This window comes from Crinia signifera, chromosome 8 (assembly GCF_055691185.1).
Source record: "Crinia signifera chromosome 8, ASM5569118v1, whole genome shotgun sequence".
NCBI classification, from domain to species: domain Eukaryota; kingdom Metazoa; phylum Chordata; class Amphibia; order Anura; family Myobatrachidae; genus Crinia; species Crinia signifera.
The window spans coordinates 135914600-135928612 of NC_139224.1; the positions used below are offsets into that span (position 1 = coordinate 135914600).

At 44.1% G+C, this 14013-nt stretch overlaps 1 protein-coding gene across 8 annotated transcripts in view; it reads right to left on the reverse strand.

Moving 5' to 3' along the window:
* RALGPS2 (Ral GEF with PH domain and SH3 binding motif 2) overlaps positions 1-14013 on the reverse strand; it is a 149807-nt gene that overhangs the window by 30832 nt on the left and 104962 nt on the right. For all 8 annotated transcript variants that reach the window (XM_083157231.1, XM_083157232.1, XM_083157233.1 and 5 more), the window contains exons 9-10: positions 7604-7741; positions 4945-5035 (exon numbers count right to left, since the gene is read on the reverse strand). In XM_083157231.1, coding sequence (XP_083013357.1) covers positions 4945-5035; positions 7604-7741 — 229 coding nt within the window. The remainder of the gene's footprint in view (positions 1-4944; positions 5036-7603; positions 7742-14013) is intronic.

Genomic DNA, 14013 nt, shown 5'->3' on the forward strand with positions numbered 1-14013 from the left:
ACTATTCCTGAGAACGGCCGTAGATTGTTGAGCTCCCGGCCACAGATCGACAATCCACGGGCTTATCTCGCGTTTATGCCCCTTTTCGGCGTTCGGCAGGTGGGACATTGAATCCCGTCTGCCGATTTCAAGTTGAGCCGGCTGAGCACAGGACAAGGTCATGGCTGTCGGGCCAGCCCGACAGTTGTGACCCTGGACTGAAGTAAACAAGTTTGTAGAATTCCTGCGATGCTAGTGACACTCATCACGGAGACTGTAGCTACCTCCTTGAAGTTCCCAGCTTAGCAGTGAAAGGCCACGAGGCCAGGAAATAGCGGGAACATCTAGAAGAATAAAAATCAGCTCCATATTAACAATGGCTAGAAACCAAACTGCAACAAGGGAACCTCTATGACCCCCAATATCTCGCTATGGGTAATAACACATTTCCATTCAGCCTTTAGAATGTAAGCTCTCACACGAGCAGGGCCCTCTTCCCTCACGTGCTTTTCCTTCCCTTACTTCATTAGTGAAGTAAATTTTCACCCAAATCTGTTACCCGACCGCTTTAGGACATGTGGGCCCATTAATACTTCTCCTCCGAAGAACGCTTCACTCCTGAATCTTGTTACATTTCCATTAGGAGTGTAAAAACCTCTATCATACTTCCCTATTCTCATCTCTTTTAAAGACAACTGGTTTTCATTGGAATTTATCTTTATTTACTTCCAAGTGGCATTTCTGTGCTCCATTCGTTCTGCCTGGCATCGGTACTTAGTTGGTATCTATGAGCAGTCCCGCACTGTTCTGTGCGCATATGACAGCATAATTAAACAGTCGACTGTTTAAAACCTGATGCGCCAATAGCATTCTGGCAACTGTAAAAGAATCCTTTTATTTTATCCAAGGATAATCCTCCAGAATGTTCTTACATCATCCAATTCACTGTTTTAATAAATAAACTGGGCGTGAAGGAGAAGAGACTTGTGCAGATCGGAAGGAGCATTGCTTGTGTCTTGTGCGAATAATTTCTGGTTGTACAATTGAAGTGCTGAGATTTGGGCTAATGATGGGTACACACTGAAAAAGTGCACTATTGGGGGGTGCTGAGGACCGAGGTTTTGAACCACTATACTAGAATTTGCATAATTTCAGAGTACAACAATGTTATAAAATGAGACAAAGGCACCCATGGAATATACGCAGATTACTCATCCATGATAAAGTGACTGATTGTGTAGAGAATACCGCGGCCTCTGGGTAGTGCTTACTATGAACTTGAGATTGTGCCTTACTGACCACTGAATCATACAAGCAATGCAGTCTTCCTCTGGGGCATGGGTCCTCAAACTGCGGCCCTCCATATGTTGTGAAACTACAAATCCCAGCATGCCTTACCACAGTTTTAACACTCCCTTATAGCAAAACTGTGGCAAGGCATGCTGGGATTTGTAGTTTCACAACATCTGGAGGGCCGCAGTTTGAGGACCCATGCTCTGGGGACATAGCACAGCTTGTATTAGATGTCACTGAAGAAAAAAACGGTACTCTTTACCTAGAAGGGCGCCCATCGCGGGCATTGAATGCACTAAAAAAATCAGGTGCGATGCGACCGACGCGATGCCCGCGATTTCCCATAGGGAACAATGTTACATGTCTCAATTGACCCGCTTTTCCTGTTCAATGCCTCAATTGACCCGATTTTCCATAGGAAACAATGTTAAATGGCCCACAGAGGCCAAATAGGCACCCTGAAGTGTGAAATGGCCCCCACAATTGTTAACGCCACCCCACGATCAACGTGAACCCGAAGCGTGGCGTGCGCAGCGAGCCCGCGAGGGGTGGCAGTACGCGTCCTACGACCTTTTCATACCCCCACTATCCACGTCGGCGTGGAGTTGAGAATAGAATAGTGTGGCGAGCGCAGCGAGCCCGAAGCGTGGCGAGCTCAGCGAGCCCCGCGAGGGGACGCGGATACCTGTGAAGCCCGCGAAGGGACGCGTTTACCTGTGGAGGTATCCGCGTCCCCTCGCCACGCTTCGGGCTCGGTGGCTCGCTGCGCTCGCCACACTATTCTATTCTCAACTCCACGCCGACGTGGATAGTGGGGGTATGAAAAGGTCGTAGGACGCGTACCGCCGCCCCTCGCGGGCTCGCTGCGCTCGCCACGCTTCGCGTTCACGTTGATCGTGGGGTGGCGTTAACAATTGTGGGGGCCATTTCACACTTCAGGGTGCCTATTTGGCCTCTGTGGGCCATTTAACACTGTTTCCTATGGAAAAATCGTGTCATCTGAGGCATTGAACAGGAAAATCAGGTCAATTGAGACATTTAACATTGTTCCCTATGGGAAATCGCGGGCATCGCGTCGGTCGCATCGCACCCGATTTTTTAGTGCATTCAATGCCCGCGATTTTTTTACCTGCGATGACCACGATCAAAATCGTGGGCGCCGTGCTAGGTAAAGAGTACCAAAAAAACATTCTCTGGAGCAGGACGGTCCCTCAGAGGAACATAAATTAAGTCGGAAGTTCACCCTTGTTCCAAGAGATCAGCCAGAATGGAGAGGAACTACTGGAGCAGTTGGTATCCTGTGTAGGGCAGATGCCTGCATGCAATAGAGAGGTCTGAGATGATCCTCCCCTGCAGCCTGGTTCAGTCAGTCAAGACAGCGCAAGTCCGAGGTCATCTGTGATTGGATCCTTTTTAGCGATGTTGAGTTGATTTGAGTCAGGCACTATTGTACGTCAATAAGGCAGCCTATCTTAAATAATTGTAGGCCAACTGGGAAGGGTCCTGCTTGGAAATGTTATCTATAATTGCAAATGACATTAAGAAAACTACTCTTACTCCCAAACATTTTGCCTTGCAGCTCAGCATCAATATCTGCATTGTACCCATGGCCGTGCACACCAAACAGACACAGAGGAAGCACCAGCAGGAGAAGCAGTGTTTGACTGTACATGAAGTACAAGAATATATGAATTGTAGTTCGGGTCCAGGTAAAGATGAGACCTCAGTGTCGTCTGTGAGCTATACTGTGCTATGGTAACTAATACTGTATTTCTGCCATATCTTCCCTCATCCACCCTCCCAGTCCATACATCACTTCTGTCCTACTTGCCTCCTAGATTATACGAACAGGTCTTACCTTCCGACAGAGTTATGAGCATTATGGTGAAAAGTCACGCAGGCAGGATTTCCCCATTGAGTTGTCAACTTGAAAGCCATGGCTGTAATCACTTCCAGCCAAGTGACCAGTCTCCTTTATTTCTTTCACCAATCCCAACAAACCATAACACATGCAACCTTCTAAAATCTACTTTGATCATTAGAACAGCAAGCCATTATAAAATCATGTATAGAAAACATAGCCAGTAATCCACCATGTTGTATTCAATAACCACAGAAAACAAGTCTGCTAGTGCCCGACAGTTCATCACTTACGCTCCCCTTTATCTCTTGCGACTTTGGGGCAGATATATTAAAGTGGAAGGTGATAATGAACCAACCAATCATCTCCTTACGGTCATTTTTCAAACAGCTGATTGGGCTGGCACGCTGTCACCTTCCACTTTATCAGGCTTAATACATATGCCCTATTATTCCAAAGCCACTGAGTCTGACTAGGAAAATGTACGACCTTGTGCTTTCATAAAATCGATAAATTGCGCCCAATGTCCCATGTTCTAAAATCAGAGGGTACTTTGTTTCACAGGTCATTTGTTACAAGGCAAGACCCAACAGCTGTGCTGGGCTGACTGATTACTGCTACTTCCAGGAACAGGTAAACTCCCCCGCACAGCAGACTGATCTACTGTGTATTCCACAGGTCCTCCGCACGACCCCTCTGCTGTGCATTATGGTGATGTTTGCATTCTCATTTTTAGGCATCTCTTTACTTATTTTATTTTCAGAAGCATAAAGGTCCGCTGTGTTCTGTCATACATTACACATCTAGCGATGCCCATGTAACATAGACCACTGATGTTCTTCTGCATAATACAGGCTGTGTGCAGCATTTTACTAAAAGGCCGACTGGGAGAGGATCATAATGCTGGGAGACATGACAGAGCTCTTAAGCTCTGTCAGAGCACTGAAATCTCAAACGTACGTCAGTGTTAAAGTGAAAACATAAGGGCCTATTTATCTACAGCCCAAATCTGAGCAGTCGCAATTAGCTAGCCGGCTACTGGAAATGAAAGCTGAGTTACCTTACATTAGGCCACGCACTATTAGAGGCAACCAACAGCTATGCCTAGGCAGTGGGGGGACAGATTGTTTAGTCAGTCTGTTTGTAAGTAAAATAAATACCCATAGGCCATCAATGTAAATCTATTTTCAGCAAAAACATTGATTGCATTCATACCAAGCGTCACCTTTTATATAAAATGACATATTTCAACAATATTTCAGAAATAAATAAAATGTACAGGTGTCCATTATACTTTCAGTGGAGTGGAATCCATGACCACCATGTCTGGTGTACCTAATGTAGCTCAGAGCGTATTACAAGAAGAGCAATGATTGGCTAGTTACTGGGGTCTTTGATCCACTTCCCAATGCCCTGGATCAGCAGACAAGCATTTGAGGAAGGATGAGGAAGTGGCTGGTAACATACAGATTGCCAGGGGCATATATATCCAAGCCTGTAAAATGTAAGGTAGAAGCTGCTTAGCTAGCACGATATCGCAATTGTATCTTTCCCCGAGCATTGACAAACACGGTCATTTTTTGTTTGTTTGTTAGACAGCATGTGCAGGATTAATCCTGTATGAAGCAGTCGCCTTGCAGTGGAAATACTATTGCTTTCCTTTTCAAAGTTTCCATTTAGATCAGCTCCAAGAATAGGAAAGCCAATATAACAAGGGTACATATTTTGGTGAGGGGTAAAGCTCTGTGATGCTGCAAACAGGAGAGAAACAGGAAGGCAGACACTAGCCACATGCTGGGCGTCACACTTACTTGTAATTATCGTCCTCTACAAACTTTTGCAGCTCCTCAATGTACCGCACAGAGTTCAGGTACTTCTGGACATGGGGCAGCAAGTGGATTTCTAAGTAAGGACACAACGGTAAGTTATAACGACTGCCCCAGGGACACCACAACCAGAATGTGTGTGTAATTATCACCTCCCGCTCAGCACTGGCCAGGTTTTTTCATTTCATGTGCCATAATTATAGATACAGTTGTATGAAAAGTCTATTCAAATTGCGGACTCCCTAAGAGCCAGATGGATCAAGCTTCAAAAAGTGATAAAATGGAGTGATAAACAACCAACCAATCAGCTCCTAGCTGCCATGTCACATGCTGGGTTTGAAAAATGACAGGTAGAAGCTGATTGGTTGGTTGTTTATCACTCTCCACCCACAATCTCTAAGTCTAAAGAAGTTGATACATGTACAAGGTGCAAAACTAAGCATGAAATATCTGTACATTTCAATGCACCGTTACTAAGTATTTCTTAAATGCAGCAAACTACTAAATAAAATATTGAGCTCAGTCCAATTTGTCACAGTTTACTCACACATTTGAATTGCTGCTATTTGCTACACTTATAATAATGCTGGACATACAGACTTGTTCGCACCCCCATATGGCTGTATACGAAAAAAATCAGCAAGTCTGTGGAGAGATAGGGCCACGAGGAATGCAAGCTCAGTTTCCAAGCTGTCGCTACAGTAATTCGCCTCCCTCACGTGCAGGGATGAGTTCATTGGATAGAAACCATTGAATGTGGCCTGTGCAGATGTATTTAAGACGTAAAAACATCTATTTTGTGTAGGTGTCATAGCATGATAGGTGGTTAGGTCTTAAATGAAGCTAAAGGCCCGTACACACTGGGTGATTTGGAGCTGAAAGCCATCCAAACTTGGTGTTTTGAGTGGCTTTCAGCTCAAAGCCGCCCAGTGTGTGTCCATACACACTGAGCGGCTTCCCCCTGCCCCGCTGACGGCACGGGGGAAGGGAAAAGCCGCTCAGTGTGTATGGACATTAAGATTATAAATGCTCCAAATGTGTAACCTAAAAATATATTGGCCTACTAAAAACCATAGGCAGCTCTTCTTCGCATTAGAGTAGAACCAAGAAATAATGAAACGGGCTGCTATAAAGCAGAGGGCAGCAGTAAAGTTACCTAATAAAATATAAACAAAAGATATTCTCTCGTTAATTTATTTATTAATAAAACATTTTACAATCACTTTGGGTTAAGTGTAAAATTAAGAGCCAGGAGATTCAAACAATAGGAGTGTAATTATAGTGGCCTTGGCCTAATGGGGACTACACATGGGACAATCTCAGGGCATTTTCTTACAAAATCGCTCATAAAACGCCCTTATGTCGCTCCGTGTGTAGGGGCCATAGCGATGCGCGGCCCCGTGTTTTGCTAGGCGATTTCATATCCAGAATGCTAGTTAAAAAGTCGGTCAGGGCCAGTGTCAGTGTTCTCACCGAAGAACACTGGCCCTGACAGATCGATCAGCACACATCACTGTGCTGCGAGATCTAGCATTGCTCAGCAAAATCTTGTTTGTGTATAGGATAAGCCTGAAGACTACAAAAAGAGACTTGTCAATGCTCAGACTGAGGTTCTGCAATGGTCTGTAAAGACTTCAGCCTTCACCAATCCATAGTCATATAGAATATTCAAGATGACAAAGAACCCACGGGTATGCCAAAGAATCTGCACGTCTCTCTTGAACTGGCTAATGTCACTACATTGAACAGGAATAGCATGCATGAGAGGAGAAAGCACTACTTTTATAAGAATGCACCTCATTTGCTATAAGCTTGGCACGAGATAAAAGGGGCTGATTCTAATTGAGACGGCAAGAAGTGGAAGCTCGCAGCTTACAGAGTCCTTGTGACGCCGACCAGGCAAATATCTGCCCCACCATCGTATCCCCACGCAACCATATGAGGGGATGTGTTACAAAGACACACCCCCTCACATGTGCCCGCAGCAGGAGAAATCATTCGATGGTCACCGACCATCGAATGATTTCTCCTGCCTTCGCAAATGTGGAGAGGAGACTGACTTATATTTGCAGGTGCCCGGTACGAACACAAGGCAGGCGGCTAACATAATGTGACGCCAGCCTCCCTGCCCACATACCCATGGGAACGAATAGTTACAGTATGATGGGCACATTCTGTTGCTGGCAAGGGTGAGAAAAACCAGAAGACTGACAACCACTGTAGAGATGTGTAAGTTCGGATTTTCCTGGATCTCAAAACGTGATCTTAATGGCTATCTGGCTGTCACATGTTTTTGAGCCAAAACATGTGACAGCCCATAGCCAATAAGATCCCGTTTTGAAATCTGGGTAAATCCTAACCTGCACATCTATAAGTTGTTCCGTTTGAGAACCATCGCTGGAGCACTGAGGTATAGGAGGAACTCTTTAGTATATTTGCTAAAATGCAGGTTTTATAGAAGTGGGGATATTGCCCATAGCAACCAATCAGATTCTCGTTACTATCTTGTAAAAGATGCTGGGTATATGCTAAGTAAAATCTGATTGGTTGTTATGGGCAACATCTCAATTTCTCTAAAACCCGCTTTTAAGTACCCCCCTAAACATACTCTGCAGGTAACCACAGTCTATAACGGAACACCCACCATATTCACAGGACTGCTGCAGGTCAGAGATAATTCTCAGGATGTTATTCATTAGGTTGGATCTCTGCTCGTTCTCCAGGATGCTGCCGGTAGATGGGTATGCAGAGTCTATGTACGTGAGGTCTGAAAGGTAAATACCTGTAAAGAGACAAGGAGACAATGCTCTATGACACAGTCTGTAGAACATATGCAAGTCATGCACTGTTAATGTAACACAGCTCACTTCCATCTTAGCGGGGTTTCAGTGCAGCCCTCTGATGTGTGTAACCATACGGAAAGCATTCACACATGTGGACAAGTTTATACAAAAACGTCATTCAGATCATGAGTACAGAATTGTGAATGTAACACCCAGGGACCTAGTGAGGGCTTAACAATGATGCAATATCCCATCCATGGGTAATATGATCCAGGAATATAGTTTTACATTCATGGCTCAGTGCTATAATCAGATCTCATTGTGACCGTGGGCAAGTGATGTCATCTCCTCTTACAATGGAGGTAACAATGGAGAGTAATAAGTTCCCCAAAGCAGGGCATCAATGTCCAAATATTCCATACAGATGCATCCACTTACATCTAGCCTCCTTACGTATCAGACAGCCCTTCTGGTCACGCCCTAGTAGCGCTGGGCATCTTTCTGCAATGCGGAGTGAATAGTATGCACAAACAGCTTCTGTTGACTAAAATGTGGCATGTCTATATTCAGTGTGTCTGCAGCTGCAGGAATAAAATTCTAATAGCATTTAGCAGACCATTTAATCTCAAATATAATTGTGGCAGTAGATGGACTCAGGGAGCTGTAAAAATTACAATCATTAATTAACTATGAGTCTTCAGATTTCAACATCAGTGTCTTTCAATATCCAAGAATACATTAGAATTGAAATAGAATTTTTTATGTTAGAACCCTTTGTACACGGAACATGGGGAGGTAAGAGACAATTACAGACTTGACAAGTACATAGTATCAATTATTGCCATTCAATCCCCCACACACTGGCTATATAAAACATTTCACATAATGAGTGTCAATAGCAGTTATGACTGATCACTGTTGAATCTTATAGCTTTAGAATGCTAGGCTGGAAAATATGTAATATTCTTACAATGGAAACCTCCATAGAGAATGAGGTTTTAATTGTTGATCATAGCAAACGACCAAAATAATGGCATCATCCATAACACAATATACATCATGACTATTGTACGAAATACTGTATGCAAATAAATGCATTTTCATATGTTGTTGCAAATATATCGGTCATTCATTTTTACCCTTCATCTGATTCTTATAGGGGAATTCAGTCAACAGTAAGTAACTGCCGCTAATGGATTAGGTGGGGGTTATCCAATTAGCCCCGAAAGCCGACAGTCGAAGACAAATCAACGAAAACAGCGTAGTTTTGTCCAAAAACTGAGCTTTTTTGAGTGAAAACACACAGGTTTTACTTAAACCGCATGTTTTCAGATGAAATTTTTGATTTTTTTTTGTCTGCCTAATTGGATATGCCAAAAAAAAAGAAAAAGACAAAACATCAGAAAAATGCAACCGATGATTTTTCAATGGTAATTAAATATCAACCTATACGTCAAATTATTTCTGCATGCATGAGATCTTATTTATAGTGGCCTTCTAATTTAGTCCTACTTCTAAATGGTCATGGTTATACTGCAAATCTCAACAGCACACAAGTATTTAGGTCAGAATAAGCTAACTGTAATAAAGGGAGAAAAAGTAAAAATACCACTTTTACACCAAAATCCTGGATCCGACCCGGTATTTGGAACATGCTTCCAAGCAAGTTCGAATCTGGGATTTGCACCATTTACACTGCGGTGCCGACCCACAATCTAAACAGGGGTGGCACTTGGAGATGACATCTCCGAGCACCAGGACAGCCGATCGCAATGCTGGGGGAAAGCCCAGCACCAAGGTAAGCTGCTGGGCTGCCCCTAGCCCCCGTTCACGAGGTGCATGGATGCCGCACTCAGGCATCCAATCACCTCCTCCCTGCCTCTGCTGCTGTCTGCACAGTACAGCAGCGGAGGCTGTGTGTGCCCCCCACCCAACTTCCATATTGACCGCAGGATGCTGTGGTCCGGAGGTGGGCTCCCCCATTGCTGTAAATGGGAGCCGGGTTGGACGTCCCGGCATACCCGTTTACACTGCCTACTACCCAGGTCCTGCCCGTGTTCCACCCGGTCAGGACCTGGGTAAAAGTCCAGTGAAAATGGACACAGGTTGACCCCTTTTATTTTATTTTTATTATTACATATATTTGCGTCAAACAGCCCCACTCCTGAGACATATTGCAGCATTGGGTGTCTATTTGCCAAAAATATTTGATATTAATATACTATATGACACTTTTAGATCAAACTTTTTTTCCCCAATTCAAGTTCTGTGTTGTTCCATATACAGACGCAGTCACACACAACATGTAAGTGTCATATCACATTCCTCAGCACAATCTACAACGTTCTACTGCAATTGCCTCACAATTATGAGACATTTTTAGAAAAAAAAAAACAAGTGACGCCCGACATTAAGCGTTGCATGGGACCCGATGGCTCTCACTCGAGCCAGGTATCTCCGCTCTGTAGTGTATTGAGGCTAGATGTATGAGGACGCATCTTCAAATCTGTAATGTAACTTGGAAATTATTGTGCAACTTGTATTAGTCTAAAGACTGAGAGCAGTCCAACCAGGTAGAGTAGGTATTTAAGACTACATCTAGGGGGCCGCAACTTTGGTGTAGTATAGTAGTTAGCATTACTGACTCACAACACAGGGGTCTTGACTGATTTACACCAAGGCACTATCGAAGTGTATAGTAATTTGCCAAAAACATACTGGTAGGTTACCCGGATTCAGACAAAAAAATAATAACTGTAATGCGTATGTGTGTGGTCAGGGTTCGCAAAAACGCGTATTTTACCCTAAAACGGTCCCCGGGGACTCAGTTTTTAAAACTAAAGGGGTCCCCGAGGACGCGCTGTGCTGAACCTGTGGGATGCTGCGAGCCAATCACTGCAGCGGCTGCCAGGAACCAATCATTGAACAGTGGCCGCCCGGCAGCCAATCACTGTACGTTTTACACGTAACGTTGCTGCCGCTGCGCACCCTGGGGTAGCAGCATGTTTTCTACTTTTACCGCGTCCCATAGCGTCCGTGGTTACCAGGCAGCACCAGTAGCTACCAGCCGGCTCCGGACATCATGGCGAGGTGTGGGACTCCAGGCTGGCCGCGGCGTGTGTCCAGACCCCCGTGCACCCCCACACTCGGGGCCCGGTCACCCTGTACCACTGGTGTGTGCCATGTTGTACAGCAAGGATAACCAAACGGGTTCTTGAGGTCTACCATCAGTTTACATTTTCAGGTCACCTGTGGATCTGTAGAACGTGTCGGTTAGGAATGAATGCGGCACATGTTTAAAAATGTGACTGTGACTGGTGTAGATGAACCAAATAATCTCTGTGAAAAGCTGCACAATAGGTTTGTGCTATGTAAATAACTTAAAATTGAAAATCATCAAGATTAGCAACATTGGTAAGGAATCTATCAGACGGGACTCTGATCAGTATGAATGTGCTGTGTTTAATACGACACAGCAAGCTATCAATCATCCTACTGTAGTTCTATTATCAATGTGTTGTATTGCAGGAATGTCACAACGGAGGCACGCTGCAACCAGAAATGTGTTGCATAACTCCTGCTGTTACTAAAAACGGTTCTTAAACATTCCTAGCTGATTTTTGTATTCTTTCCTGTATCCCCGCATGCAGTGGAATGGGTCATCCTCCGCATACTCTGTGGCTTATCATTTACAGTAGTAAAGACTTCACATTATAAAATAGTCACTCTTGTGCTTTACTGCCCCATCTGAGCTCACAGAGTAGAAGCACAGCCAAATCCTTCATGCTGTGTGAGGTTATTCATGGAAAGCACCATGGATCAGGAGATATGAAGAGCAAATGTTTACAGTTCATGGTGACCACTATGCAATTTGCTTCTAACCACAGATGAGCAAGATACATTCGCTCCAAGAAAAACACCTTAATAGCCATAAAGCCCATGGCACCAAATTAATACAACCAGCGGCTTCCCTGGGAAACATCGCCACCTGCAGGTGATTCTTCCTGAGGCCATAGATTATAATCAGTGTAGCTCCTGCTGTGAGAAGCAGTAATAATTATTGCAGCCCATTGGACAAACAGCAGGGGCCTTACACACAGCAGCGTTAAACAAGCTATCAGTTTACCAGTACATTTTCTGAATGGTGATGCCCAACTAGTAACCCTCTCGTTTCATCTGGGAGAAAGAAAGTTTATTTATTTGTCATGTCATAATTCTCCCTGAAGTTCTCTCTTAATCCGATCATGGAGAAATCCATGCAAACATTGGCTTTTGCAATCAATTAAGAATGCACACTTACTGTAGTTGCTTTTCCTTTGGATCAAGAGTAGCCTCAAGTAGCGTCAATATCTTCCTTATGTATAGAAACTCAGGTTCCATCAGATCCAAGCCCAGAGATGGTTTGTGTATGCTATTTTAAGGGAACGCTTGCGATCGCTTTTCTATTTTGGCATCAGTTAGTAAAACAAATTTTGAAAACCCAAGTTAAAAGGTTCTCTATATTTTTACAGTATAGCTAGGGAGCCACAAGATGTCATGTTTGCACGGCAGGGGCCCACTGAAAGCTGACCACAAGCTTCTCTGTCCATTAAAACATGTGGTTAAATCAACGGCGGAAATATACATTGAGTTTTGTTTCCTCCGAGTAATTTTCTGGCCAGCTTCTCCATCAATACATCCTTTACTGTACTTCTAAGATGAATTCAGCAGATGACGTGAGACCGAGAGATCCCACAAGCCTTGCCTGGTCATATAAAGTCAGCGCAGTGGAAAAATTATTAAAAACATATATGAACCCTTATTTGTGTGACGCCGTTTGCATACCCGTCGCTTAAAGAACAAACAGGCTCTTCAAACCAATACGTGGCCAAAAACTCATTCTGTAATACTAAAGAGCTTCCAGAAAAATAGAAGGGGGAGATTCCTACTGCCAGGGAAAGTGGGTCACTAGTACGCAAGATCACTAAGGATTACCAAATAGGTAATCACAGGGGGCGTTAAGGGCACAGTTAAAACCGTTCCATATTCAGATTTTTTTTTTTAAAGCCCTTTTAGATGGCTTATTTTTGCCTGTATAGTCGCACGTAAAATGTAGGCACTTATTAAATGTTAATAAAACTAGGACCAAACAATCTATACAATCTAGCAGCCTGTTCAGAAAGTGGAATATTGCACTTTTGGTATAATCACATAGCAAGCACAGTAGATGGCAATTATGCAAGTTATCAACAGTACTAGAACGTACTGCAGGTATTAGGCAAAACCCAGGACCTGCCGGAATGCCAAAACAAGTTTTCTCCCTATAGTGCCCTCTATGTGGCCCATTCGATCAACGGGTCACCAAGGAAACAAAATAGGATGGTGTCCATCCTACAATAAAAATTGTTACAGGACCCGAGCAAGTAACCGCAGGGTGGCTGCCACATGCACAGTAGCATTACAGAGGCACAAAACAAGTGAAGTGAACGCTAATGCGGCATGGAGTTGCAGCATTATGTTGAAATGGTCGGGACACACAGTTTGAGAACGTCAGAAATAGAAGAATGGAAGAGATAATTCATTGATTTGGTTTCCCTGGCAACAGCAGTCAGATACACTCCAACAGAAGGAACTGCACATTGTACTTTCCAATGAAGACAAAAAGTTGCAGAGGACGTTGCAGGGAGAAGACTCGTCCTCGGATTCCTGTATATCAACCATACCCATAAATATAAATACAGGCAGGCTGGTTGCGGACCAGAGTAGATTACCAATATGGTGATATATTATAGTATTTTGGAACCATGATTTGCCCAGGCAATTGCACAGGGATTTTGCTTCTCCATTCCCATCTCTCTCTTCTCGATGTCTCCTTCTATTCCCCCGACTTCTCCTATTCATTCCCCTACAGTCTCTTTTCTTCCTCAGTTTTTTGTCCCTTTCTTTCCATTCCCATCTGTATTTCCCATTGCCCTCTTATCTCTCTCTCTCTACATCTTTTATTTAGTCGGTTTCTCGCCAACCCTGTCTACCATTTCCCCTACGCTCACCCTCTCATCGCCATCTCTCTAATCCTCACCCCGCCACATTACTTCCGTCTCTGCCCGATTTCCCTACCCTGTATTTCTGCAGGGGTAGAACTTATTCCATCCAAACCCAATTCAGCTCCTTCTTGTGGGCCCACATCTATGTCATGTGCATCATCATGATATGTGACATGGATGTGGGTACACAAGCATCAAACGCTACGCTGCGTCCTTTAAGGAGGGAGGTGGACCACAGGTGGTACAGT